This window comes from Cnephaeus nilssonii, assembly GCF_951640355.1.
Source record: "Cnephaeus nilssonii genome assembly, chromosome: 7".
Taxonomy (NCBI): Eukaryota; Metazoa; Chordata; class Mammalia; order Chiroptera; family Vespertilionidae; genus Cnephaeus; species Cnephaeus nilssonii.
Genome location: NC_137078.1, coordinates 90,800,176 through 90,827,681, shown reverse-complemented (window position 1 = coordinate 90,827,681; position 27,506 = coordinate 90,800,176). Strand labels below are relative to the sequence as shown.

Genomic DNA, 27,506 nt, shown 5'->3' with positions numbered 1-27,506 from the left:
CACTTACTGCTCTTACCAGGTGCCAAGCACCGTGGCCGGCGTGCCACGAGCATCCTCTCATTTAATCCTCAGAACAAACGCATGAGGAAGACATTCCTGCCGCTCCCATTTTACAGATGAGGAAACCAAGGTTCAGAGCTTGTCTGAGGCCAGCAGCTTGCAAGGCAGAGCTGGGACTTGAACTCCGGTCTGTTGGACTCCAAAGCTCAAGCTCACTGCTCCTGAGTTTTGCCTATAACCCCCCACCCCTACTCGATGCCACAACAACCAGCTCACTCCTTTGCTCCTCTGTAGACCCACCTCATCGGTCTACAACAGGCCGAGGCCCACCAACTTGCTGTGGGCCCTCGAGCTCGTTCGTTCCCGCCTCACTTTGGGCCTCAGTTTCCTCTTCGGTAACTGAGATGGAATCTAATTTCTGAGGCCCCTTCCTTCAGGGACATTTCCTGGACCACATGACCCCTCGGGCATCGCATCTTGCTCCAGAATTCAGTCAGAGCTACAGGGTTCACATGTCTCCCAAGGCCCACCTCTTTCCGGAAGCCCCCTGGCTCGCTGAAGATAGAAGTCCCACCCTTTTCCCACATGGTTACAGCGCCTGGGAGTGCAGCTGCTGTCTGTGGGCAGCACGGAGGAAGGTGCCTGTGCCATTCTCTCTCACCAGGTTCCCCCTGGGGTCGGAAGGCGAGGCCAGTGAAGTCCCCTGGCTTGGGAACACCAGTTGCCCTTGGGAGGGTCCCCAAATTACACAGAGAGTTTCCAGAGGTAAGGCATACCCCTCCCTCCGCACCCCCCACCTTGGGCCGCCAACACTAGGTTTAAATGCAGGCCTTTATTATCTGCTGTGCAGCTCTGGGTAAGACACAGAACCTTTCTGGGCTCTAGTTCCTCTTCTATAAACGGTGGGCTTTGCAGGGTTATTGTGAGGATTAAATGAGAAACTTAAGAAAAATACCCTGCACACTGCAGGTGCCCATAAATGCTCAGTGCCCATGTTACCACCCACCTTCAGTGAGCAGCGCCCAGGGCCTGCCATACCTTGGGGTAGAGCACAGGATAGAATCGATCCACATTCACATCTTCGCACACCAGCTGCAGGAGGAGATATGGGGGTGCCTGGAGGTGGGGACGGGAGGAGGGGGGCCCCTCTGGGCCTCCCAGGCCAAGGGGGAAAGGTGGGGAGACGCACGGTGCAGAAAGGAAAGAAAACAACCAAGGTGGAAGCAATACTGTGGGCTCACTGCTGCTCAGAATGGGGTGTGGAGAACTGGGGTCCCCTGTTTCTGAAAGTGCTCTAAAGCAGCGCCACAACACACAGGCAGGGGGCAGGGCCCAGCACAGGGACGTCATGGGACAGGTGAGAGGCAGAACCTCAGAGATGGGGCCGCAGCACACAGGGCTAGGACCTGGAGCTGAAGAGGAGAGCACGCTAAGGCTTAGCTACAGCCCTCACGCTGTGCGCCCCCCCCCCCCCCCCCCGCCGCAGGGGTGTGCAAAGGGGGGCCCGCGTGAAGGAGCAGAGGCCTCACCTTTGCCATCTGGACCACGTTGGGGAACTCGGTGAGGCAGGAGATGGGGATGACATCGTGGTATGTCCGACACTTGGTCCTGGGAGGAGAAAGCCACGGTGAAAGGCTAGGCCGCGGGAAGGGAGATGGGAGCCCCTCCACACAAGAGCAAGACCCCAGGGAGGGCCAGGCCTGGCTCGGGCACTAACGTGCTGTGCAACCTCAGGCAAATCCTTGGCCCTCTCTGGGCCTCCATTAGAAGAGTGGGTAAAATGAGATGAATTCTCAGATTATAAGACCTCAGCCCTCCCTGCTGTCACAGGGCCCCTCACCCCACCCTCACCTGAGCAGCAGCCGCAGGTGCTCCTGGTCCCCGATGACATCATATTTGAGTGAGAAGACAAGGTGGCCCAGGGCAGTGTCCAGGGAGTAGTAATTGAAATGCTCCTGTGGGGGGCGGGAGAGGCCAGGGGAGTGGGTGAGGCTGAGCATGGGGTTTCTGGGAACCAACCGAGAAAGCCAGCTAGCTCCTAGATGGGGTCCTTCACCAGCCAGCAGGTGTCCCGGCCAACAGCACCAGACAGACCTGCATTCAAGTCTCACTTGGCCACTTGCCAGCTGGGGAGCCTGAGGAGGTCACCTCAGCTTCTGTGCCTCAGTTTCCCAGTCTATGAACTGGAAGGGAGGCCTCCTCCCTGTGGGACGGCGGCAGGGACTGAAAGGGATCAAGTGCCTGGCACAGAGCCGGTGTTCAATGAACGTTTATAGAAACCCCGGCTCTCGGGGTTCACAGTTTCAGGACCACATCTGGTATCTCCGTATCTGTGTCCCAGCCCTGCCTTTCTTACGCTGAGCACATAGTAGGGGCTCAATGAAAATACGCTGACTGACTGATTGCTCAACCTGTGGCCCCTGGAGCCAGGGCCCGTGGGAAACAGGAAGTGAAACATCTCATGAACACATTGGGCGGCTGACCGGGCAGGTTCCCACCCTCCTGCCTCACCGGAAGAAGCTGCAGGTGGGAAGGAATGGGAGAGATATCCCAGCGGCCACAGGGAAGCTGCTGCAGGGACGGTTCCCCCAGAGAGGAGCCCAGGGCTGGTACCTCCAGGGGGGGGAAGTCCCAAAGCCCAGGGCCAGGAGTGCTGGGAGATTACACCCCAGCCTGGTCTGGGCTCCCCCTGCCAGCCCCGACTCTGGGAGTGTGCAGGCTCCCCAGCCACACCCACCCCAGGAGTCATCCTGGAAGTCAGTCCTGTTTAAACATGAACGCCTGTGCTCAGAGGGCAGGCAGAGAAGGAGGCAGGGGCTGGGGATGTGCTCAGGGATAGTCCGAGGGCACCTGGGGCAGAGTCCCCCTCAGCCCTGCCTGGGCACAGAGTGATGGAAAACCCCAAGTGCTTGGCACCATCTGCGGAGAGGGAGTGGCAGGCACTTGGCAAGGAGGGCTGCACCAAGTCCTCAGGGTGGGGAGTTTCCCCAGACCCCAGGCCTGAGCCCAAGCATGCAGTGGGAAAGTGGGCTCAGGGTCCCAGAAAGTCAGTCTCCAAAGTCATCCTAACCTCCGCCCTCTGCCAGAACAGGCCCCAGTGCTTCCCCAGTCACCCCACCTGGAGGAAAGAGGTGGCCCTGGCTCTCTACCAGCCCCCGGAGTCCCCTCCGCTGTGTTGCCAACCCGACTCTGGTCATCATGCCCAACGTGTACCTCCTCAGATCCTTCTGTGCTCGAGGCACTCGCTCTGGCACTTGTCATTCCTTGGCAAGCTTTTCTCAGTGCCAACTATGTGCGAGGCCGACCCAGTCCCCCGGATCCCACCAGCCGCCAGACCCAGCTAAGCGCCTCCCGACAGTGGTGCCAGGATGCAGGTCTCTCAGCTGGAGGTAGAATCCCATGCCCTGTACTGGCTTTGTCCCAGGCAATGGCTCCTGAACCAGGGCCAGGCCAATGCCTTGGGCTCAGACTGAGGTCACACAGCTCCTAACTCCCCAAGGAATCACCCCTCCTCCCAACACACACGTGTGTGCACACACACACACACACGCCTAGCAACAGGACCCTTCCCAAAGCATGTCCTTTTAAAAATATGACATATAACTATAAATTTAAGGTTTATAACAGGTTACTTTGACACATTCGTGTACTGTAATATGATTGTCACTGTAGCAGTATTCATCGCATTACATAACTATAGTACAATATTGTTGTCTATTCCCATAGCGTGTCTTGATGGAAGGTCAGCCAGAGCTAAGTCAATTCTTAGCCCAGTAATTGTGTGACCTTGACCAAGTCACTTTCCCTCTCTGAGCCCCAGTTTCCTCTTCTGAACGACTAGGCAATCCTGATCTCAGAGTAATTAAGATGTAATAACAACAGCTAACATTTGTCAAGTACTTGCTATGGTTCAGGTATGGTTTCCTATGCTTTAGTGTACTTTTATTACCTCGTTTTTATAGATAGGGCAACAGGCCCAGGAAGGTCAAATAACTTGCCTGAGGTCACACCATTAATACACGGAAGAGCCCAGATTCCCACCCAGGCCTCGAGATCCTGGAGCCACGCTACCACCTGTCGCCTCAGAGACAACCGACGCAGAGACGGCACCTGGGCACATACAGGGTCCCAGCGTGGGACCTCCCTCTCACGCCCACAAACTGGCCCAATAACTCTGGCCTGGAACACCGCTGGGTGACCCTCTGACAAGTTGGGACCAGGCAGGGTCCCTGCTCTGGGGCTGGTGATGGGGTGGGAGTTGCATCCATCCAGGTCACGCCATGACATGACTGCGTCTTCCCACCCCCACCTCAAGCTGCCTGAGGGCAGGGCCTGGGTATGTTTTGTCTGCTGCTCCACACCTGGTGCCTTGAACAGGGCCAGGCACACGCTGCGCTAGACGCCATTCTAAACTCCACAAGCACCCTGTCATGAAAGCCTTGCAGCAGCCTTCTGAGGCGGGTGCCGCCATCACCTCCGTTTTCACAGCTGAGGAAACAGGCGCGGGGAGGTCGGCCACTGGCCTGAAGTCCCACGCAGCAAGCGGCAGAGCCAGGACGCAGGCCCTGGGAGCGTCTCTGCTATTGGCCATTCCGCCATAAGACTGCTTTTTGCAACAAACGTTTGTTGAATGAATGAGTGAATCCACTACGCATGCTCCCTGAGACTCCGGGCCCTGGGACTGTCACCCAGCCCCAGCCCAAGGGTTCTCTCCCTCCCAGGCCCAGACCCCAATCCCCGCGGGCCACCCACCTTGCCGAGGAAGTGCTTCCGGTAGATGCGGGCTGTGGGGTTGCACTCCAGCTTCACCTTGGTCGTGGGCGACTGCAGCGGCTCTGTCTCCGGGATGCTGGTGATTTCGTGGTTGGTGCCTTCAATCCAGTAGCCCCCAAACTGGGGCAGCAGGATGAGGGGGAAAGGCCCTTCTCGCCCCAGGACCTGAAGGGGGACTCAGTTGAGAGCCACCCACTCTACATCCCACCGGGGACCCCGGGACAACTCCCCAACTCAGACCTAGGGACAACCCAGAGACTACATGGGTCCCAGACCACACGGAGCCCCAAGTCCCATTCTCAAAGGCTGGGGGTGGGGACGGGTAGAGCTGGGAGCAGGACCTTGGCAGAGAGGCTGAAATGTTTGGCTCAGAGGCCTTGGGTTCAGACGCGCTCTGAAGTCTTTGGCCTCTAAACCGAGTCTCTAACGGAGGTTAGACTCCTGAGAGGGAGGAGAAGGGACATCCCGACTCCCTGAGTGAGTGCCTTCCCGCTGGGGGTGAGGATGGGCTCCGGGGGCTCCAGCGGGTTACCTCGTGGACACTTGGGTAGGGAATGTAGTCCTCCTCCGTCTGCAAAACACAAGCAGGGCCGAGGCCCAGCGGGGATGGGTCCACGCCCGCCCCTTACTCCCAGCCTCCCCAGAATGCTCCTTGTTTGGCCAGTAGCAGGGGCATCTCCCCACCTCACAGGTGGGGCAGGGCTTGCTTTGGGGTGACCCCACGAGGCTGGGCTGAAGCAGGCTTATCTCACTGAGTGCTGGCGGCCTCCTCTGGGCCTGGTCCTGCTTGGGGAGGAGGCGGCTCGCTGCCCCCCGGAAGGAACCTCCAGACCAGTGGTTCTCAGTGCATCAGAACAGTCTGGGGGCTCATTAAACACAGGAGGCTACAAGCCACCCCAGAGTTTCTGATGCCCTAGGTCTGGGGGGCCCAAGAATTCACATTCTCACAGCTCCCAGGTGGTGTTGATGGGGCCGGTCTGAGGACCATGCTTTGAAAACCCCTGCCCTGGACAAAGATCAGGCTTATGCCCATGTACCCCCTTTAATTCTCACCCCTGCAGCCCTGAGCCCACTCCCCCAGGCCCAGCTGCCAGTCTTCTTGGATGGTTGGGGTCCCAAATTACCAACCAGAGAACCATATGCCTACCTGGAGAGGCTATATGCAGTCCCCCATGCCCCCCAAGAAAAATTTGAGACTGAACAAGAGCCTCCTTGCATCCCCTTCAGTCCCCGGCTTCCTGTCTGGCTCCTCATGGGAGGATGGGGAGGGGGAGCAAGCAGGCTACCCCTCCTCACATCCCCTCCCCCTCAGCCTCTCAGGTAGGAGCTACAGGGAGCAGGAGTGTGAGTCTTTCTACAACTGCTTATCACAACTGGCCTCCAGGAAAACGGTTGACGCAGGCCATCTTGTGAGGGATGGGGCTTCGACTCTGGGCAGGGCAGCCTGGAGAGGCTGGGGGAGTTTGCAGTGCCGAAGATGGTGGGGAGGAGCTGGAATGAAGGCCCCAGGCCTACAGCCAGGGAGGGGTGCTCCACACATCTCAGAACTCCTAGAGGGCCGGATGGAGTTGGGTACCCCAGCGCCCAGCCCCTAGGAAGACTACTTCATGAAAGGGGGTGGGTTCTCCTGGGCTGCCTGGGTGGGCAGCTGTGGTGAGACTTCCCAGGCCCACCCCCACCCGAGGGAGGGAGTCTGCATGCTCTTCCCAGCCCAGGTCCCCAAGCCCTTCGGAGCGGCTCCCGAGGGTGGGAGGGTGGTCATGGTCCAGACCTACTTTGAGGGGTGGTGGGAAGGAGCATCGTTGTTCATCCATCCTGCTTCCCTGCAAAGAGAGGGCAGCACCTCCTGTTACACCCCTCCCACCCCTCCCACCCCTCCCCTGCTAGCTGCAGGGCCACCTCCCCAGGGCTCACAGCCCTTCCTGTGTAGAAGGGGAAAGCCCGTCGATGTGGGGTACTCCCGGGCAGGGTGCTGCTTCACTCAGGCCTCTCTGCAGGCCCGGCGGTCCTGCTGGTAAGTAACCTGGGCTGTGGGAGGCGGCGGCAGCAGGGAGGGGCTGGGGGCTCTGTGCGGGAATGCCTGCCGCTGGGAGTGGGGGCAGGGGTGGTGTGCGCGTGCCTGTGTGAGTGTGGGGAGCTGGGAGGGAGGCTATTGCATCTACACAGATACGTGTTGTTGAGAGAGAGAGGGAGAGAGGGAGAGACCCGGAGAGGGGGAGGGAGAGAGGGGGAGAGAAAGAAAAAGAGAGAGGAGGAGGGGAGAGATGGACACAGAAGGACTAAATAAGAGAGGCAGAGAAACAGGAAGGGGCAGGAGAGAGGGTTTAGGGGGTGGACTGACATTGGGGAAAGCTCCTGGGGTTTTTTCAGCTCATCCCATCCCAGCCCCTGACCACCTCCCAGCACATCCCCTGGTACAAGCCCAGGGCTGGGCAGTGGAGGGTGGGCAGGGGTCAGGCAGAGGGGGCGGGGCTGCCTAGCTCATCGCCACCTCCCCCTCCCTGCAGCACAGCTCTGGCTGCCCTGAGCCCTGGCATCTGCCCCTCCTCCCATTGTACAGGAGGGTCCTGCAGAGTCTGTAATACCTCTTGGGGGTTTGGAGTGGAGACCCCGGCTCTGTGAGAGGAGGGGATGGAAGGTAGGGAGGCACACATGTGGAACCTGGGCCCCCAGGGTCAGACAGGGAGTTGGGCCCTGCCAGTCCCCATCCTCTCCTCTGGACAACACACTGCCCCCCTCTCCGCCCTGCATGGCCTGTCTTCAGAGAGGTGTAGCCAGGGCCTGCCACCCCCAGCCCAGCCCGCCTGCGGCTCCCAGGAAGGGGCAGTGGGTCCAGCCTCACCTGCATCTTTTCAATCATCTCAAACAGATCTGTGTTCTGCAACAGAGACGGGGAGAGAGCAGGTCAGGCCTCAGGGTGGCCCAGCCGATCCTGCTGAGCCCCCAGGGTGTCTGCACCGATCCGTCCTGGTCCCCCTACCTCTGACCAACCACCCTGGACCTGTCAACCCAGAACCCGGGCCCCCGCAGGGCGGCACAGCCCACTCAGTCCCCTTCCCCAAAGGAGGAGGCTGGCGCCTCAGACAGAGGGGTGTGACCCCTGGGGAAAGACAGCTTCCCCATGTCACTACTAGGTTGGCAGTGCCAGGAGAGGCCCATGCACCCGAGGAGAGCCCCAGGTCCCAGCTCCAGAGAGGAGCTTAGCTGGGACCCTCAGGAGGGCCTGGGGTTCCACCCTCACCCTCAAGCAGTGCGGGTCAGGGGCTGTTTGGGGAGAGGACGCTGGGGTGTCCCACTGGCCCAACATGCGTGTGTGCGAGTCCACGTGCCCCCCTCACAGACAGCCTCTCCCGTGGCTACCCGGGGCACACGCAGGGTTAACCGGGCATCTGCCAGCTGCCTTGGCAGCTTCAGCCTCTCCAGCGCCAACTCCCTGTGAGCCTTCCTGGAAGGCGGCACCGTGAAGGCTGGAGGGGCAGGGGGCTGGGCCTGGGAAGCCCCCAGCGTCTCCAGGAGGGCGCCCCTCCCCCGACCCCTCCCAGCTCCTGCCGCCCAGTGGGGGCACCACCTGAGCTCACACACATGTGCTATGGGGCTGTGCACCAGGGAACACACACTCGTCCTCTCTCTCTTGCTCAAACACACACGCACAGGCCTACACACCAATATTGAAACGGTCTCGCTGCACCGAAGAAAGCAAACACAAGCCTACGGGTCTCTGCACACCCACCAAGCTATACCCTGACCCGCAAACGCCCGTGCTGGTGTCTGAGTTACACAACAGCACACCCCCTCCTGCACAGGTCCACGTGCAAGAACCACACACACACGCAAACCCACCCCTGTGCAGACCTGCACGCCAGCCATCGCACACGAAGCTACACAAACACCAGGTCTGCGTGTGGAGACACAAGAACAGGCACTCACGACACAGGCAGGCGCGTTCATGGAAACTTCGCCACAGAGCCCCACTCCCACGCACTTTCCCCACCGGAATCACACACCCTGCGGAGCAAGCATGAAGGACTTGATCCCACAGCGTTCAATGAGTTTTGAGAAAAAGGAAAAGCACACAGCAACTGCGGAGCGGTTAATCACCAAGGGGGAGGGTCGCGGGCATGACCCTCACACCCAGTTGAGTACACACCACTCATTTCTCTCTCTCTCTCTCTCTCTCTCTCTCTCTCTCTCACACACACACACACACACACACACACACACACACAGCTCTGTTAAAAATCATGAGACACAAACACCCCCTGTGTACACTCTGAGGCTTGACCACAGGGACAAAACCCACCCCGTGAAATGCACCACGGGAGACACTGACCCATGGCCACCTGTGGCCACACCCAACGCTTCTGAGCTGGGACGATACACTTCCACAGGCAGTTAGAGCAGAAACCACACACACCTGCAGTGCAGGTCGGCAAACATGCCTGTCCACCCGGCACCCTGTGCAGCAGCAGCATCGGCATCTATGCCCACACAACTTCAGCGCAGCAGTGATGGGGTGCACCGATGTTCCCCCAGAGCAACCCCCTCAGGGTGACCTCACAGGGCCAGGAACAATGCAGCGGGAGTCACATCAACACTGACACATGGCAGTGTCACCAGAGTGTTCACACAGCAACAAGTGACACCCGCAGTTACAGCCTCACGGGAGCAGCAGATGCCCTGACACATGGAGGACTGAGCCAAGCGGCCCAGAGCGTCAGGCAAAGTTACACTGACTGACATACACCTGAAAGGGGGCAGGGGATGGAGAAATGGTCCCAAAGCTAGAGCACGCACACACACACACACACACACACACACACACACAGTGCCACCACTAGCGCGCTGTTTCGTGGGCAGTGGCAGCGAGAGCCCGAGGCCCGACCCTCGGGCAGGGGTGTGCCCTGTGGCCGCCGGGGCACGGTGTCCGTCCGGGAGCAAGCTCGCACACCCTCCATGACGGTGCCTCGCACACGCGCCCTGGCTGGGGCAGAGCCTGCCGGCTCCAAGGAAGTCGGGCTGACCCGCAGCGCCCCTCGGCCAGGCCACCGCGTCCCGATCCTCACCTGCCAGCCGGCCCCAGCGGGCAGCGAGCCCCTCCGCGGACGGCTGGGGGGCGCCGGGGACCGCAGCTGTGCCATCCCGAGACCGGCCCGACCTCAGCCCCCGCCCCGGTGGCGCTTCAGCTGGCCCAGCGGCTCCGGCCCGCGCGCGCCCCGGCCCGGGCTCCGCAGCGCCCAGCTCCGCGCTCCGGCTCCCGGCGGCGCGCTGCCTGCGCTGGGCTCGCCGGGCGGCCGGGCCCGGAGGGGGCGGGGCGCCAGGTACGGGCAGCGCGGGGCGGGGGCGGGGCTGCGGAGATCCGGGGCGGGGACACAGAAATCCCGCCCCCCCGCCCTCCCCTCACCCCCAAGCGGCCAGACCCGCGGCCCCCGGACACTGCGCCTGCGCGCACTTGCCGGAGTGTTTGAAGATTTCAGCGCACGGGGTCTCCGGCACCCCCAGGCTCGCCCCAGCGCGCCCCAGCGCGCCCCCACCCCGCCTTCTCTATCTTCCCAGACTTTGGGTACCCTGCCTCAGGGCCTCCGGGACGGGGTTCTCGGGACCGGCTGTGAAGCCAGGCAGGATAATAAGGGGGTTACCTTGGAGACTTTTCTTGAGTACCTACTGAATGCTGGGCCCTTAACAAATCTCATTCTCTCCCCACCACCCAGGAGATGCGGGTGTCATTCCCATTTTACAGAAAAGAAAACTGATTCTAAGGTGAAATAGCATGCTCAAGATCACAAAGCTAGCGCCTGGCTGGTGTGGCTCAGTGGTTGAGCATCGATCTGTGAACCAGGTCACAGTTTGATTCCTATCAGGGCACATGCACGGGGTTGAGGGCTTGATCCCCAATGTGGGGCGTACAGGAGACAGCTGAACAATAATTTTTCTATCTCTCTCGCCCTCTCCCTTCCTCTCTGAAGTCAATAAAATAAAATAATAAAATAAAATATATATAGGTAATCACACAGCTAGGAAAGGCAGAACTCGGAATCCAGGGAAAGGCCTGGAGTTGCTCTCCCCTCCCTCCTCCTCTCCTCCTGCTCCCTAATGCCTGACAGTGGCTGGCCTGTTCTCTCCCTTCCCCAGGCCCCAGGCCATACCTGGCGCTAACTAACCCCACCTCTGTCCTAATTGCCCCTGACCCTGGGGGAGACAACCCCAATGCCTGGGGAGGGCCTGCCAAGGTGCCACCATATGGAGCAGACTTCAGGACAGACGGGTTCCATCTCCGGCCTTGCTACAACTTGCCGGGTGAACTTGAATGAGAACCCTCCATCTCTATAACCCTCAGTTTCCCCACCTATAAAATAGGCCTCTGCATGCCCTTCCCGCTGACCCTGCATTGTGTCTGCCACTGTCCCTTGGGGGCAGGGCTGGGGCCTCAGCAACCCCTTCCCAGACAGATGCTGGGAAAGCAGCAACTCCTTCCTGAGCTGTGGTCACGTCAATACAGCTGCTCTGGACCCTGCAGGGGCAGGGCTCCCACCAGCGCAGTGACCAACTGAGCTGCCACCACCCTCCAGCTCCAAACCACGGCCCCTGGAAGGAAGGCACTCCGCCTTCCTTTCCCCCAGACCTGGCCCTGGGTCAGGCTGGAGCCCGGGGAGCCAGTGGGAACTCCAGAGATGTGTGTTCCAGACATGGTGTAGCTTTGTTTTTAATAATTAACAGCAGCAAATATTGATTTATGCAGGCACTTCCAGGCCTGAGCGCTTCCGGGCACCCAGCAAAAAGCAACCAGAGAAACATCCATTCCCACGCTGGGAGGAGGCAAGACCTGCTCCTATCGCCGGAGATGCCTGTGTGCCAGGTGGAGTGGAGGGGGTGGGGGAAGGGGTGCAGCAGCTGTATGTGTGTGTGTGTGACTGGGACAGGATGTGACTGTGTGTGCCTGGACAGCCTGGGTATGTGTGTTTGTACATATGTATCTGTACATGCTTGCATGTGTACATGTGCAAGTTTCAGCATACCTGTGCAGACACATGATTGTGTCCACGTGCATACATGCGGGTAGGCTGTATACATATGTCTGTGCAGATTTCAGAATCCCCAAGTGAAGAAACCCCTATAAGGGGGCAGGGTAGGAAGGTCCTGGGTATCTCAAGTGTGGCTTCTCAATGAAGAGAGTCCCTTCTGGGTGTTCTGTCCTGTCCTGGGAACATAATGCTGGTAACAGTTCAGCTTCCTGATTTCTACTTTCCAAAGTTACTTTCAGGGTTATCACTCAATTGCAAGCTGGCAAGGTGGGTAGAGAAGAAAGTGTCACCTCTATTTTACAGATGAGGAAACGGAGGCCCAGAGAGGGGCAGGGATGTGCCCACTGGCACAGGGAGACCTCCTGCCCCTCAAACTGGCTCCATCAACATTAGAAACGTGTGCAGAGTTAGGAGTGCTGGGCGAGGCGGTGGACAGTGTGTCTCCGGCCCGGTTCCCTCAGCTCCACTACTGGTTTGCTGGGGATCCAGCGGACTCACTCCATCTCCCTGGACCCTGGTTTCCTCCTGTTGAAGGAGGATGATCCACAGACTGTGGTCCACTTGATTCTGGGGGGGAGGGGTGGGTTGTCGGGAGCCTCCCATCTGGGCTGTGTTGGCACAAACGGAGGTTTCTAGACAGACTGGGTGGAGGCCAGGAATCCCAAGGGGAGGCATCTCAGAACTTATCCAAGAAGGGCCGCCTCAGGCTGTCTGAGCAGGCAGGACTCGGGTGATGGGCTGCTCCAACCCTCATTTTCCGGCTGGAAGACTGAGGCCCAGGAAGAGAAGGGATAGTCCAAGGGCACGCAGCACTGGTGAGAACACAGGCCTCCTCCCAGATGCTCACTCACGAACCCAGCTGCTGCCGAGTCACTCCCTTCCTGCCGAGCCCCAGGACCCACATGGCCCGTCTTGAGCTGTTGCCCAGACACAGAAAGTAGGACAGGATCCCCCTGGTCCTGTCCACAGGACCCCCACTTGGGACCCCCTTGGTGGTGGTGGTGCCCCACAAGGACACCATTCCTTGGCCATCAGCTCTCCCCGCCCAGGAGAGGAACATGGCCCTTGTTCCAGGCCAGGGTGCTTGGAGAGGAGCTTGGCAGATCCTGCCTCTGCTATTTCCTGGCTGTGTGACCTTGGGAACACCACTTCACCTCTCTGAGCATCTGGATCCTCATCTGGACAATGCCTACCACCCGAAGTTTAATGACAGGACCAAGAGGCATGATGCTTGTGGACATGCTTTAGAACTGTAAAGTGTACCGCAGTACAGGCTTATGATCCCTGGCATCAGAGAGGCCACAAGACCAGGCCCTCTGGTCAGGTAGCTTGAGTTACAGTCCTGACGCCATAACATCCTACCTGTGTGTCTTTGAATGAGTAACTTAACCTCTCTGAGCCTTGATTTTCTCATCTGCAAAATGGGACTAATAATAGAACCTATGACTTGAGGATGAAATGAAATACTGTATGTAGAGCATTAAGTACCCACGGGGCCCACAGTAAATTTCCATCAATGCTAGCCTTTATTACTGGTATTTGACACTCTGCAAAAGTTTAATTCTTTCTCTCTAATCTGGAGTCTGGCTCCTTGAGGGCAGGGTCTGTGTCTGGTTGATTACTGGCCACTTGGCACCTAGCACAAAGTCTGACACAAATCAGATACTGGGCAAACATCTGATTTCCATGATAACAACAATAGCCTCATTTACAGGGCTTTTCCTCTGTCCCAGGTATTGCGTATGAAACGCTTTATTGCCACTTTTCCATTTAACCCTCACAACAGCCCTGTGAAGTGGGTGCTGTCAGTATACCCAGTTTACAGATGAGGAAACCGATGGTGATGTTGATGATGAAGAAAATGAAGAATAGGTGTGCCCTAGCCAGTGTTGCTCAGTTGGTTGGAGCATCAACCCATACACCAAAAAGTGGTGGGTTCCATTCCTGGTCAGGACACATACCCAGGTTGTGGGTTCGATCCCCCGTCGGGGCGCGTGCAGGATAGATGTTTCTCTCTCCCTTCCTCTCTCTAAAATCAATTTTTAAAAAAGAATACTTGGGCCAGTTTACTCCCAGCTGTTCTCCACACGCCCCCCCCAGCTGTGCCACAGACCCCCATTCAACCTCCGACCTAGACTGTCCCAGGCCCACCCAGGGGTGAGGAGTGGTAGCCTGAACATTTTACCTCTGCCCAGTGCTCATTTTGGGCATCTCTCAGCCCTGGCGGCCTCCAGACCAGGGCAGAGGGGAGCGGGCACTCACCTTTGGGTAGGGTGAAGCAGCGGGTGGGGAGACTAAGTCCACTCTCGGCAGGTCTAGTGCCTGAGGGAAGCGCTGGTTCTGCCCATCACTCCTCCTGGGAGAGAAAAAGAGTCTGAGGTCAGAGAGAGCCTCAAGTGGGGAGATTGGTGAACTTGGGGAGGAAGAGTCAAGCTCCGAGCTGGGGGACAGATTTCACGGAGGGGTGGGTCCTGGGCTGCCCAGGAGGAGGGAGAGGAGGAGCTTGCTGAGCGGGGCTGCTAAACAGGCTCTCCTTCCCCAGAGACCAGAGATGCGGACAGGGTCTCTCCCCAAGCGCTCTACTGGGCCTCCCTCCCACATACTCCAGCCACGAGGATGTCCATAGCCCATTCTGAAGATGGGTAGACTGAGGCAGTGAGGGTTGCTGTAGATGGCTGAGCCCGGGCCTCTGGTTTAAGCAGGATGCTCCAGCCTCTACGGACCTCTTCCTGAGCCTCAGGGGACAGCAGCCTTAGGACTGAGAGGCCACTGGGCTGTTGTTATTGACAATAACATTAGCCGACTCTCACTGGGCCTACTGGGTGCCAGGCTCTGTGCCAAGCCCCGCTCTCTGGCCCGAAGGCACAGACTGCTCACCACACTGGTATTCCCACTCGACAGACAAGGACCCAGAGGTATGTGGAGGTCACACAGCTGGTCCGCAGCAGAGCCAGCATCTGAGGCCCAACCGACGGCAAGCCCGAACTCTGTGCCCACACCACGCCCTTCCCGGAGGAAAGGAAACTGGTCTGGTGAGGGTGAAGTCAGCGCCGTCATCCTAGAAAGCCTGCTGAGGAGGCCACCTCCAGGGCCAGTGCTTCCGGGGACCCAGGGAGCCCAGGGCTCGGGGAGCCGCCTGGCTTCCGCTGGCTGCCTGGGGCCACCCTGAGGTGGCTGTATCCACGCCCATCCGCCACGAGGCTGTGTCATCCAGCCGCCAGGTGATCCTCAGCAGCACCCAGCTGCTTGAGTCAGGTGAAGCTGGCACTGCCACACCCCGGGAGGGGGTGAGCCTGCAGGAACCTGGCCCAGGAAGGAGACCCTGAGGGACTCTGGGCCCCCCTGCTGACTCCCCTCAGCCCGCCGAGTCTAGTAGGAGCAGCGGCCCAGAGGAACCGGCCACAGCCCTGCGGCAGCTGCCTCTCCACCTCCCGGGCGGGCGTCTTAAAAGGAAGGTCTTGACCCAGAAGGATGGACATGGGGACAGTGGCATTTCCAGCCGGTGGCACCAGGGTGGGGGAGTATTCCCAGGCACTCACCTGCTGTGTGACCAACACTGACACACTCCTCTCGGCCTCAGTTTCCAAAAAAAATTCACATAGAGCCTGGGCAGCTACTATCCACTCAACAAATTCTTCGCTAATTCATTCATCCATGGTAAACTCTGGCTCCCTTAGGATCTTGGATCTCATTAAGTGTTTGCTGAGGAGTTGAATGGCTCAATGAAGGTTGGCAATAGGGAGATATTGAAGGTTTGGGGGCGGGGAAACAGCCCAAACACTGGTTCCTATAGATTGCAAGACCTGGGGAGAGACTGCAGACGAGGGGCTAGAGAGAGGCCTATAGAAATGGTCCAGCAAGTCCCACTGTGGCTGCCATGGGGACTCTTCATTGAGACCTGCTGTGTGCGGTAACTGTGTCAAGCACATTATACCCTCACTACAGTGCTACAAGATTGGCATCATTTATCCCCATTTTTACAGATGGGGGAAATGAGGCTCAGAGAGGTGAAGCTACTTCCCCTAGCAAGTGGGTGACAGAGCCAGAATTTAAAGCCCATGCCCTTGATGGAGCAGGGCCAGTGCCAGTGGGACGGAGAGCAGAGGGTGTGCAGGGGCCAGGAAGTCCTGGGTTGAAGCCCGGGTGAGACTGGCCCCCTTGGTGGTAGGGACCACCGTCTTGGCGTGGCCTGGCTGCTGAGTGGAGGTTGTTGCCCATGATGGAGCTACTTGGGTAGTGTCCTCCTGTCTGTTCCCCGCCGTGCCACTGTAGGTCAGCCTGGCAGCAGCTTCCTAACATGGTCCCCTTCCAGAACCCTCTCAGCTTCCGTTTCCCCATGCCCGGGTGCCCATCTCAGTCAGGACTGTTCATGTGGGCACAGGACTAGGGAACTCTGCAAAGACAAGGGGGCTCTGGCTTCCATCCAGGGCCCAGCCTCGAGGCCCTCGGCTCTCCAGGTCTTGGCTGGCCAGAGTCCTGCTCCTCACAAGAAATGCCCAGCCCTCTCCCCTTCCCCCTCCCCCAGGTAATTCCACTTAAAAGGTCATGCTTAGGTCCTAAAGGGCAGGGGAGGGAAAGGAATCCAGGATGAGGACAGCAGGAAGTCGGAGGCCCTGGGCCCTGCCTGTGCCCACCAGCCCAGCTGAGGGCTAGAAGGACAATAAGAACAAAAGCCATAGCTGACCTGTGCCTTGCATGACCTTATTCAATCCTCAGAGCTTCCCCAGGAGACAGGCACTCAAAGATGGCTGGCTTTACACGTGAGGAAACTGAGGCTGGTGACGGGGATGCTGACTTGCCCAAGGTCACACTGTCCATGAGGCAGAGCAGGCATTTGAACCCAGTTTTGTCAGTGCAGAGCCCAAGTTCTGAACGTCACAGAACGGGAGGCCCAGCACGGCACCCTGGAGAGGTAACATTCACCGTGACAACCGCAACAGCAGCAACGCTGCTTCTCTTGTATTAACTCATCTAATCCTTACCTTTCAGAGGTGGGAACTAAGACACAGAGAGGTCAGGCAATTTGTCCAAGGTCACGCTGGTGGTAAATGTGAGTGAAATACGGAGGCTTTGAACCCCTGACCATCAGGTCCAGGTACTGTGCCCGAACGCTACACTATGCTGTCTCTTAGTAAACAGCAATTTCTCAATGCTTTTGAAGGAATGAATAAACTTAGCCTCTCGCCTCCCTCCCCACCCCTCTCGCCTCCTCTGCTGCCTCCTCCTCCTCTCAGCCTTCCTACCTCTCACCTTCTCTCCCCCACCTTCCTGGCCCCTCCCTCCCTCCCCTCGGCCTCTGGACTTTGCAGACCTCCCCCAGTTTGGTCAGTGTCCTCCCTCCTCGTGAACTAGAACCTCTCTCTCTCTCTTATCCCACCCTTGACTCCTGGTCTCCACCATTCCGTTCACATAAGGTCCCCATACCTCTGCCCCTCCCCACTCCTCTGACAACCTTCTTGACGCTATGGCTTGGCCCAGCTTAAAATGCTTTGCATTCTTCCTGCACATGCAGCATCTGGAAGGTGCCTGGAGCATGCCTTCCCTGCCATGACCATAGGCGTGGGTCTGCGCAGCACTCTACGGTTTACACAGGCGTGGTCTCATGTGATCACCACAGCAGCTTTGTGAGGTTGGATTATTATCAACCTTTTTCCAAATAAGAAAACTGAGGTTCAGAGAGGCTAAGGGACAAGCCCCAGGTCACACCAAGGCAAGGGCAGGACCAAGGTCTGACTCCAGCCCAGGGTTCTTTCACTACACACATCACAGCTGCTCTCGGCCCAGGCCCTCCGTTCTGCTGCCCAGCCGTGGCCCCCAGCGGCCTCCCACCGCAGGACCCGGCCCTGCAGCCACCGCCGGGCATCTTCCCTAGGTCCAGCAGGAATCCTGCCCTGTTTGGCCTGGACACCTGCCTACAGGCACAGAACACCTGGACACAGAAAAGGTGGTAGCCAGAGAGGAGGTGACTTGCTCAAGGTCACAGAGAAAGCTGGAGCCGACCTGGAGTTCGGGGCAGGCACACTCCTGGGTCACCTTCAGGCCCTGCAGATACATGGCCGCCAGCCAGCTGGCCCCAGCTCCCTTCCCTGTCCGAGCACCCATCTCTCCCAGGGAAAGGGTGCGGCAGGGGCGTGGGGGGAGGGGCCCAGCTCCTGAGTGGGATGGGCCAGGCCGGAAGCCGCTGCTGACAGCGCCAGGGTTTCTTGGCAACTGTCACTGCACCTCCTCCCCCTCCCTTATCTCCACATCAAGGTGACAATAATAATCTCACCGTGGTGAGTACAGCTCTTTGTACTTCTCAAAAGCCCTCTTCATCTGCTCACCCCTGGGAGACTCGCGGGAACTGGATCCGGAGATAAGGCAGTCGCTAGCATCCCCAATTCCCAGAAGGTAAACTGAGGCTCGGAGAGGTTCAAGCACCACTTCAAGGCCACCCAGCAAGGTGGGGGCAGACTGGGGACCAGAACCCAGGCCTTCCATCAGTGCAGGGCTTCACAGGCCACACTGGGGTGCGGGGCATCCTACACTCTGCAAAACGCAGGTCAGACCCAGCCGTGGTGGGGAGATATGGGAGACGGAGGACAGGTGACCAGAGGCTTCCCTGGGCGTCTTCCCACCTGCTGACCAGCTGGAGAGTGGGTAGGAAGGTCCTGCCTTTCCCTCTCACCTGTGAAATGAGAGATGAGGTGCCCACCCATAGAGCCATGGAGTAGAGTGAGCGCTGCGGAAGTGTGTGCTGTTATTATTATGAGCCACTCTCCTGGAGACCCCTCCCCCCTCAGGGCACCAGAGGGGGAACCGGACTGTCCTGGGGGTAGGACTTGACCCTTTGTCCCTCCACAATTTGCTGCTCCGGATGGAGGCCCCAGGTGGGTCTGGCTGCTGCTGGCTCTCCCAGCTGCATCTCCACACACACCAGCCCCTTTCTGTCCGCCCCAGTCGCCTTGCTCTAGCCTGGCCGGGCTGCAGGCCGTTTTCAACCAAAGCACGAGTTTCACACAGCAGGGCCCTGCACAGGCCGCTGCCTCGCGGGGGCTCCCTTTCCTTCTTTGCTGCCTGGTGACCTATCCGTGCTTGAAAATTCAACTCAAACAGGTGAAACTGGTGGCCAGAGCAGGTGACACAGGACCCCTGAGGCCGGGAGCCTGTGATGGGGAGCAGGGGGGCTGGACAGCACACATGCATGTTGGGAAACCAGACTTGGGTGGTCGGGGGCAGAGGAGGGGCTCAGCCAGCCAGCGAAGGTAGGGATGAGAAGGATGTGGGGGGACTAGCCCAGGACAGGGGCCTGAGGGGCCCAGCCCAGCGCTCCTCACCAGAGGCCCACGAGACCAGCTGGTTCTATGGTGATTCACGTAAGGGGAGGGGCAGGGACCGCCAAGTGAGAAGAGGGTGCAGAGGGCTACTCCTGTCGCCCCTGAGCGGAGCCCCTTTGGATGGGGCCTGGGCGCTCCCTGTCTCCCAGTCCTGGCATCAGGTCTGAGAGAACGCTAATCTCCTGAAACCAGAGACCAGACACTGCCCTGGAACTGCCCCTTGCTCAGGGGCCACAGAGACCCATTGTCTCCGGAGCTGAACCATCTGGCACTGCCCCCCTGCTTGCCCCTAGCCCTGCCAAGGTGCCAGGGAAGGTGGCCAGGGGCAGCCTGGTGAGTGAGTTTTTGAAGTGAGGCCAGAGAGCCTGACCCCTCCTCCAGGGCCCACGGGAAGGGGTTGAGGGTGGGCCACAGGCATGGCCGCCCCTGACTCTCTTTTCCCAGGCACCTCTGACCTCTGCCAGGACTGAAGGGGGCGCTTGGGGGCCGGGGGAGCCAAGCACTGTGATATCCTGTAATCCTTACAACAACAACCCTGATTGAGGGCGCTGCTATCCTCACCCCGCTTCACAGATAAGGAGGTGGAGGCTCAGGGAGGTTGCAAGATGGGCCCTCAGTCTCACAGCCATTGAGGGGGACAGCCGGCAGGGTCCCCCGCGGGTGGAGGAGAGGGCCTCAGGCTCCAGGCCGGGCAGAGGGGTGAGCTGGAAGGTGGCACGCGGGGCCCCCACCCTCACCCCGAGCTGGCTGTGCGCCGAGACACCCGGATCCCGGAGCTGGGCCAGGCAGCAGCCTCCTGAGCAAACAACAGGTTGGCAGCCCTGAGAGGAGGTCATGGGACCGGCCCCCACCCGGGGACACGGCACCTGGGGCCCGGGCCTCCCATCCACCTGCTCCCTGCCCAGGCGGCCTGAGCCCTGCTGTGGCACAAGCCTCCCCCTCCCTGCCTCCCAGGGATGGACTCCTCCCTGCTCAGGGGCCGGGGGAGGGGGGAGGAGTGACACTGAGATGACCTAGCCGTGGGGCGTCTGCTCAGGTAACAACATGTTTGTCCAGCCTGGCACTTCACCGTTTACAAACTGCCTTCCCTCTAGACCCTGTCAACAGCCTCTCAGGAACCTAAGTCCGGTAACGTTACCTCCATTCCGCAGGAAGAACACTGAAGCCGGGGGACTTGCCCAAGGTACCAGGCCCGAAGCTCACACCCGGCTGCTCTACCCCTTGCCCCATCAACGCAGAACAACCCGCCCCCCGCCAGTGATGGGCCTGCAACGTGCTGCCCACCCTTAGTGCCCAGGCCAAAGGACCACCCCAGCACTCATTGGCTGGGGCCCGATGCTATGCCCCACCTCCCTCACTAACCTATTGTCCTTCCCCCGCCGGCCTCCGCCTCCGCAGCCAGCGGCCTCCCTCCTCTGAACTCCATGCATTCCTTCACTCACTCGCTCCATCATCCACCCACTCCCCCATTTGCCCTTCATTCCTACGCTCAGTCACGCATTTAGGACACATGTCCTGCTGCCGGCTCCCGGCTGGACAATGGGGCTGGGTGTTGGCATCCAAGCCGGGTGAGCCAGGCCTCCCCCACCTCAAAGCAAAGCCCCGGCGGCACAGGCCCCGACTGTTCTCTCACTGTTCCTGGCACTGCTTGGGCCTCACTGCTCAGACACTGAACCCTCCCATGCTGAGGCCTTGTTTAATCCATCCCTCTCCCGCCCTAGCCAGTGGGATTGCCTCCCGGGCCCCAGGCCAGGCTGGTGACGGAAGATCCTGCCAGGCCAAGGCGAAAAACTCCCTTGGAGAGGGACAAGGTCACCATTTCCTCACCAAAGGCGGCGGGGAAAGCCCTGGCTCTGTCTCTAACTCGCGTGTGTTCCAGATTAAGTCACCATAACCTCTTCAAACAGTTTCTACTGGTAGCTGGGACTTGAACGAGATGACGCTGAGATCTGGCTCAGACACTGTGCAGGAGGGTGAATGGGAGGCTGGGAGGCTGGGAGTGGAGTCTGCCCAAGACTGGTTGAAACTGGAACCCTGGCGGGCGGTGGAGGGTGCCTCCTCTCCAAGCTGCTTCTCTTCTCTGAACCTCAGCTTCCTCATCTGCAAAATGGGATAGTAACACCTACTTTGCAGGGTTGTTGTGTAAAGTAAATTAGATATTATATGTGCAGTCTGGCTAGCCCAGGGCTGAGCACAGTCGTGCTGCCTAATGATGTTTCGGTCAATGATGGACTGCAAGATGGAGGCCCCGTAATATTATAATGGAGCTGAAAAATTCCCGTGTCCTAGTGACGCTGTAGCCGTCTTAATGTTGCTGCGCAACACATTACTCACATATTTGTGGCGATGCTGGTGTAAACAAGCCTACTGCCCTGCCAGTCATATAAAAGCACAGCACATGCAATTATGCACAGTACACAGCACCTGATAATGATGCTGAACGACTATGTACTTACTGTACTGTGCTTTTTATCATTATTTCAGAGTGCCCTCTTTCTACTGACATAAAGGGAAGTTTGCTGTCAAACAGGGTGCTGTGTTATGCCGGCAACAGCCGCACACACCTCATGTGTACCAAGTCTCCTGATTGCATCGTTTTCTCTCGAGCTTGATTTAATCTCCTGTTGTTTTGAAGATTTAGTGCAGCCTAAATGTACATGTTTACAAAGTCTGCAGGAGTGTCCAGCAATGCCCTGGGTCTCACACTCACCCACTCACTCACCCGCTCACCCAGAGCAGCTCCCAGTCCTGCAAACTCCATGCATGGTGAGTGCCCCACACAGGTGTCATTGTTTATCTTTTATACTGTATTTTTCCTGTACTTGTTCTGTTTAGCTATATTTCGATACACAAAGACTTACCATTTTGTTACCGTTGCCTACAGTATGCGGTACAGTAACATGCTGTACAGGTTTGTAGCCTTGGAGCAACAGGCTGTATCCCTCTAGCCTAGGTGAGCAGTAGACTATCCCACTGGGGTTTGTGAACGTGCACTCACTGGTGTTTGCGTAACGATGAAATCCCCTTAACGATGCATTTCTCAGAATGTGTCCCTGTGGCTAAGTGGCACATAACTGTATACGTTAGGTGTTCAATAAATCCTAGGCTCCTGCCTGGAGAGGTATAACATCAGAGGTGTGGGCTCTGGAGCCAGACTGCCTAAGCTTGTATCCTAGCTCGGCCACCTAACAGCTGTGTAACCTGGGGCAAGTTACTTAACCTCTCTGAGTCTCAGTTCCCTCATCTATAAAACGGGATAGCAGTGCCTGCCTCCAAGGGTTGTCATGAGAACTAAATTACTACACGGAAAGTATGAACATTTCCTGGCCTTCCCGTCTCTCTTCCTTTCTTCCTTCTTTCCTTCTCTGCAGGTTGCTAAGAAGCAAGGCAGGATTCCAGGTGAGAGTGGTGAGAAGGCAAACTAGAGGACAACACCGAAGCAATGTGCTAGAGCTGCTCAAGAGTGAAACCGCCGGCCGTGCAAGGTACTGAGCTCCCTGTCGTGCAAAGGCAGGCAGAGCCTCTCCGGGGTGCAGTGGGTGAGAGACAGACGTGTAGGAACAGGAGGCGTAAATGAAGCCGGGGCGTGACTAGGTGACTTCCCGGGAGCCTCCACATGGTTTCTATGCCTCTCGATGACTCTAGGTCCCTGTGACTGAGGACCGAGGCAGTGGGTCATTCCCATTATTTTGGGGACACGGACTTTCCCGGGTTGACTGGGGCACACAGGTTGCTACTACTTCTCTGCAGGGCTGTTTGGCCATCCCTGTCGAAAAGGAAAACGTGCACTGGCCCAGCAACTCCACTCCTAGACAACTATCCTCCAGAATATGTACACAAATGCACAAAAATATATGAACGAAGAACATTCACTGCAGGACGGTAAGTAACAGTTAAAGTCTGGAAGCCACCACCCCCAACGTTCATTCAAAGGAGGCTGGTTAAATATCTATATCAAGGTACATGCAAACCATGAAATACCATGAGACTCAGTGATGGCGAAGAAGGTCTCTGGTCCTGGCAGGAAAAGGGGCTTGAGGCATAATGCTTACGAGTAAGTGAAAACAGCAGGTTGCACAGCAAGCATCTTACTTGTAAAAGCTTAAAATTACATGTAAAAGTTCACATGGCTTATCCCTGGGAAGCAGGACCACAAAGAACTCCGCCTTCTACAGGATTTATTTGTCTGCATGGTTTGGATTTTTACCATGAGCAGTTATTATTTTTGTGACCAGAAAGAAAAAAAAATATTTCTTAAAAGTGAACATTTACTATGAGTTAGCTCTCTGAGTACCTGACTCCTTTATCTTTTTCAATCATCTTGAGGAGACATTCTTCACTCTGAATTCCAAGGAGGAGACTCTGACACGAGGGACCACATGGCCACGGTCCCCCAGCCAGGAGTGACAGAGCTGGGCTGTAACCCCGGCCTGGCTGACTCTACAGCTCACACTCTTTAGGCAACCTGCTCTGAGGGTCGGGGAAGAGAGAAGGCAGGAGAGAAGCAGCCTGGGTACGGGGCACAGGGCTGTGGCCTGGGACCTCCGCTGTCACATCCTGGGAGCCAGGCCAGCTGAGGCTAGCATGTCCGGGGCCAGCGCTGTCTGTCTCGTTTGCAAATGCAAATGCAGGCCCCGCTCCAGGCTTCAACTCCATGCCCGGAGCTGCCCTGGGCTGGCAGGCTGGCAGGTACCCAGCCCCACCCCTGGCACTCCCACCCCAAGGCCACAGGGTCACTAGGCAGGTGGGCATGAGCTGGGACTCTAAATAACTTTCCATGTTGATCAACCTGTTTCTGGAACAATCTGGCACTGAAGGTCACTTGCCACCTTCCCAGCAAGAGCCTGGAAAGAGGACGACCGTGGCTGGATGGGCCGGGGAACACATTTAGAAGTCAGATGGACTGAGTTCAAATCCCGGCTCCCGCTGTGGAGCGAGGCAAGTCCCTTCGCCTCTCCAAGCCTCCGCGACTCCATTCCCCGGGCCGTGACCTGGGGTTGATCACTGTCTCTGCAGGGCTGCTGGGAGAAGTCAGTGAGATTCCCTGAGCTAGGGGCCACCTGCCAGGTGCAGGGGAGTGTTACGATCCCGCACACGTGCGCCTGAGGCAAGTGCACGCCTGTGCAAACGTGGAGCGAACACAGGTGGCTCCTGGATGGAGTGGAGGACCCTGCCCCACAGGATCCGCAGGCCGGTGGGATACATGTCTGACACTTTTGCTGGCAGCCAGCACCAGGCTTTCTACAGCCCTGCCTGGTGGAGAGGGGGGGTGACTCTGAGGGTGAGCATGTGGAGGGAAGGCCTGGCAGGAACGTAGCATGTGGGCGGAGAGAAAGTGCTCTGTCTGGGGCGTGCGTGGGTTTGCGCGAGCACGTGTTATTTATCATCACCTACCTGCCTAAAAGCCCCCAGCGGCTTCCCGCTGCACGCAGGACGGAGACTCAGCTGCCTCACGCGGCCCACGCGGCCCTGCGTGTCTGCCCCACCTCCAGGCCTCTGCACACACTGTACTCTCCACCTGTTACCCTCGGCCCTGGGCTCCCCACCACACAGCTGTGCTAGGCCAGGGCTTTAAAACACCTCCTCACTCCTCTCTCACCCCGAGGTGGGGACTACTAATACCCCCGCCTAATGCGCAAAGAAAGAAACCAGTGCCACCACTCAGCCAGAAGGTGCTGCCCAAGGTCACCCAGCCAGGACGCAGCACAAGCCTGTCTGGCTGCAGGGCCGGTGTTCTCCAGGCCGGTGTCAAGGTCAGTGCCCAAGGACAGAAAGCACGCTCACATGTAAGCAGGTCTCACCTCCAGGCAGGTGGTGAGCTTCCAGAGGGCAGAGTCCACACACGGAGTAATTCCACCCCCTTCACAGGGCCCAGCACATAAGACGATTCGCAATAACTGCGTTCCCGGCATCGCTCTGTGCCGGGCCCTGGTTTTAGCCCGTGGCACAAATCACCTCATTGAATCCCCACAACGATCTACGAGGCTGGTGCTTTTCGTGTCTGCATTCTACAGGTGAAGAGACCAATACCCAGAGCAGTTACCCTACACGCCTGGACTGACAGGAAGTCAGAAAAGCCGAAGCTGGTATTGGAAGTCAGGTCTGCCCGGGACAGAACCCAGATCTCTCTATGCCTGAGCCTGAGCACCGCCGGGAGGTAGAGGCAAGCAGGGCCACCAGGCTGGGAACCTTAGAGCTGCAAGAGACCCGAGGAGCCTTCTGTGCCTCTTCCTTGTGCCAACGACGGGCATGGGGAAACTGCCCAGAGATGGGGACTCACGTCCCATGATCACGCGGGAAAATTATGGCAGTCCCAGGACCAAAATCCATCTGGAGGGGATCTTCCCGACTCCTGAAGCTAGCGGCGCGTGTTCGTGGAAGACGGGGTCTCTCTGGTCGGGGGCCTCTCCCAGGATGTACCCTTCCCCTGAAGTGGGCATCTCCTGGCCCCACAGGAAGAGAGAGGGAGACGAATAAAGGGGCTTCAAGGCCTGCAAAGGGCTGAGCTGACTAGAGCATGAAAAGGAGGGCATGCCAGGACCAGTGACTGACCAGACCAGAAAGAGCAGACTTGGGGAGATACATGTAATCCCCATCCTTCTCTCACCGAAGAGCCAGCGTGGGGGATGGGAGACCCAGGGGGTGCGTGTAGGCTCAGGCAGCTAATTCTAAGTAAGGAAGAACTTTTGATATCCATCTGAGCCGCCCAACAATGGAACAGGCTACTTTGAAGCAAGGAAGGGCTGGTCAAGGAGCTGCGAAGCCGTCGTGATGGTCTCAACCAGGGATGATGGGTTTCAAGAGGTTCATGAAGCCGCTGAAGATACAGCTGCATATTTCTCAGGAGACCCCAAAGGCTTCCTCCAACATTCAAAGGGGTCATGAACCAAAGGAGGGATTCCTGGCTAAGCGGGAGGCCATAGGAGGGTACGTCAAAGGTCTCTTCCATCTCCAAAGGTCCTAGGAGACCCAGATTTTCTGATTCTAATATTTAAAAAGCCAGAAGTCTAAGATTCAGTGGTTCTGCGCGTCAGCCACTGACATTACATCCAAACTCCTACACTGCCTGCAAGACCCTGATCAATCGGGCCCCTCCGCTCTCTCCAAACCCACCCCTGCCCTCACTCCCCCTCATCCCTCCAGCCACACCGGCCTCCTCCCTGCTCCCAGACAAACGAAGCTTGTTCCTGCCTCAGGGCCATTGCACCTCCTGTCCCCCCTCTGCCAGGACGGCACCCCTTGCTCCTGCTAACTCTTCCCACGGCCAACGCCTCCCACTCTTCACGTTTGGGTTCAAACGCTACCTCCTCAAAAAGGCCTTCTGTGACTTCCTCGGTCATCCTCCATCCCTGTGGCTTAGGGTAATGTGCAAACGGGAGCCAATTGCTTAGATTCAAATCCTAGCCTTGCCAAGAGACCTTACACAGGCTACGTAACCCCTCCACGCCTCCGTTTCCTCAGCTCTCAACCAGGGATACTAACAGCCCCTGCCTCATGAGGCGGCTGTGAGGGTTAAATCCATCCATACATGCAAGGGCTTTGGGACACAGCCCAGCACCCAGTAGGCTCTAGGTGAGGGTCAGCTCTCCTTAGTGCGTACCCTTGCTTCAAAATTCAGCACAACCACACAGTTTGTTTTCTTACCTATTTATAGGCCATGTCCTTTACTCCCCATTTTGCAGATGGAGAAATTGAGGCTCAAAGATGTGAAGCACTGGCCAGACCAAGCTCTCCGGAGATAGGGGCTGGGCCTGCCTCACTTTCCACTGAATTTGCAGGGTGGCATACAGCAGGTGCTCAGAAATAACTGTGGCTGAATGAATGAATGATGTATTCATGACTGTGGCTCTATCACTCTGAGGTGCGGTTCAGATAGGAAGCTATGCACTTGAGATTCTATTTTAGCCCACCTCTTCCCACCCTAGTCCCAAATGACCCCCAGCTCAATCAAGGTCCCAGACTTTCTTAGAAGTGGCCACTGGAACAGGCAGGCTAATGAGGTAGGGACCAGCATCCATGCCTCTGTCCCCAGTGGGACCCCCGTACCCCAGCTGGACCAAGCAGATGAGGCAGGAGCTGCCTTGGCATTTGCCTTGGGGGATCCCTGCCCAGAGGTATGGTGGCAGGTGTGGGCTCAGGAAGCAGCTGCTAGCTCCCTCATCCTGTGCTCTGCCAGCTACCCGCCAGGGGCCTGCCTACCGGATGCATAATAGATGAGGAGGCCCAGCGGGCTGTGCCTGCCTGGCATTTCAGAGCCACTAATGAGGCCAGCCTCGTGCTTCCTGCAGTGGCACACCGACCCCCAGGGCCCCCGGCTCAGTCCTTACAGGGAGAAGCCACCTGAGGACAGGAGCTGCCCACCCAAGCCCCGCGCTCATCACAGTTAAAGGTCTGGGCT

The 27,506-nt window shown here is 58.0% G+C and overlaps 1 protein-coding gene across 5 annotated transcripts in view; it reads right to left on the bottom strand.

Annotated features, from left to right (window-relative positions):
* Positions 1 to 27,506, bottom strand: part of RAP1GAP (RAP1 GTPase activating protein) — a 67,485-nt gene that overhangs the window by 14,367 nt on the left and 25,612 nt on the right. For 3 of the 5 annotated variants that reach the window (XM_079776727.1, XM_079776723.1, XM_079776726.1), the window contains exons 3-10: positions 14,055 to 14,148; positions 7,616 to 7,651; positions 6,549 to 6,596; positions 5,306 to 5,344; positions 4,753 to 4,938; positions 1,852 to 1,955; positions 1,530 to 1,608; positions 1,039 to 1,092 (exon numbers count right to left, since the gene is read on the bottom strand). In XM_079776727.1, the coding sequence (XP_079632853.1) occupies positions 1,039 to 1,092; positions 1,530 to 1,608; positions 1,852 to 1,955; positions 4,753 to 4,938; positions 5,306 to 5,344; positions 6,549 to 6,596; positions 7,616 to 7,633 (528 nt within the window). In that variant the 5' untranslated portion in view covers positions 7,634 to 7,651; positions 14,055 to 14,148. Of the gene's footprint in view, positions 1 to 1,038; positions 1,093 to 1,529; positions 1,609 to 1,851; positions 1,956 to 4,752; positions 4,939 to 5,305; positions 5,345 to 6,548; positions 6,597 to 7,615; positions 7,652 to 9,836; positions 10,056 to 14,054; positions 14,149 to 27,506 lie in introns of those variants that run through there. The other 2 variants (XM_079776724.1, XM_079776725.1) reach the window with 1 other exon arrangement.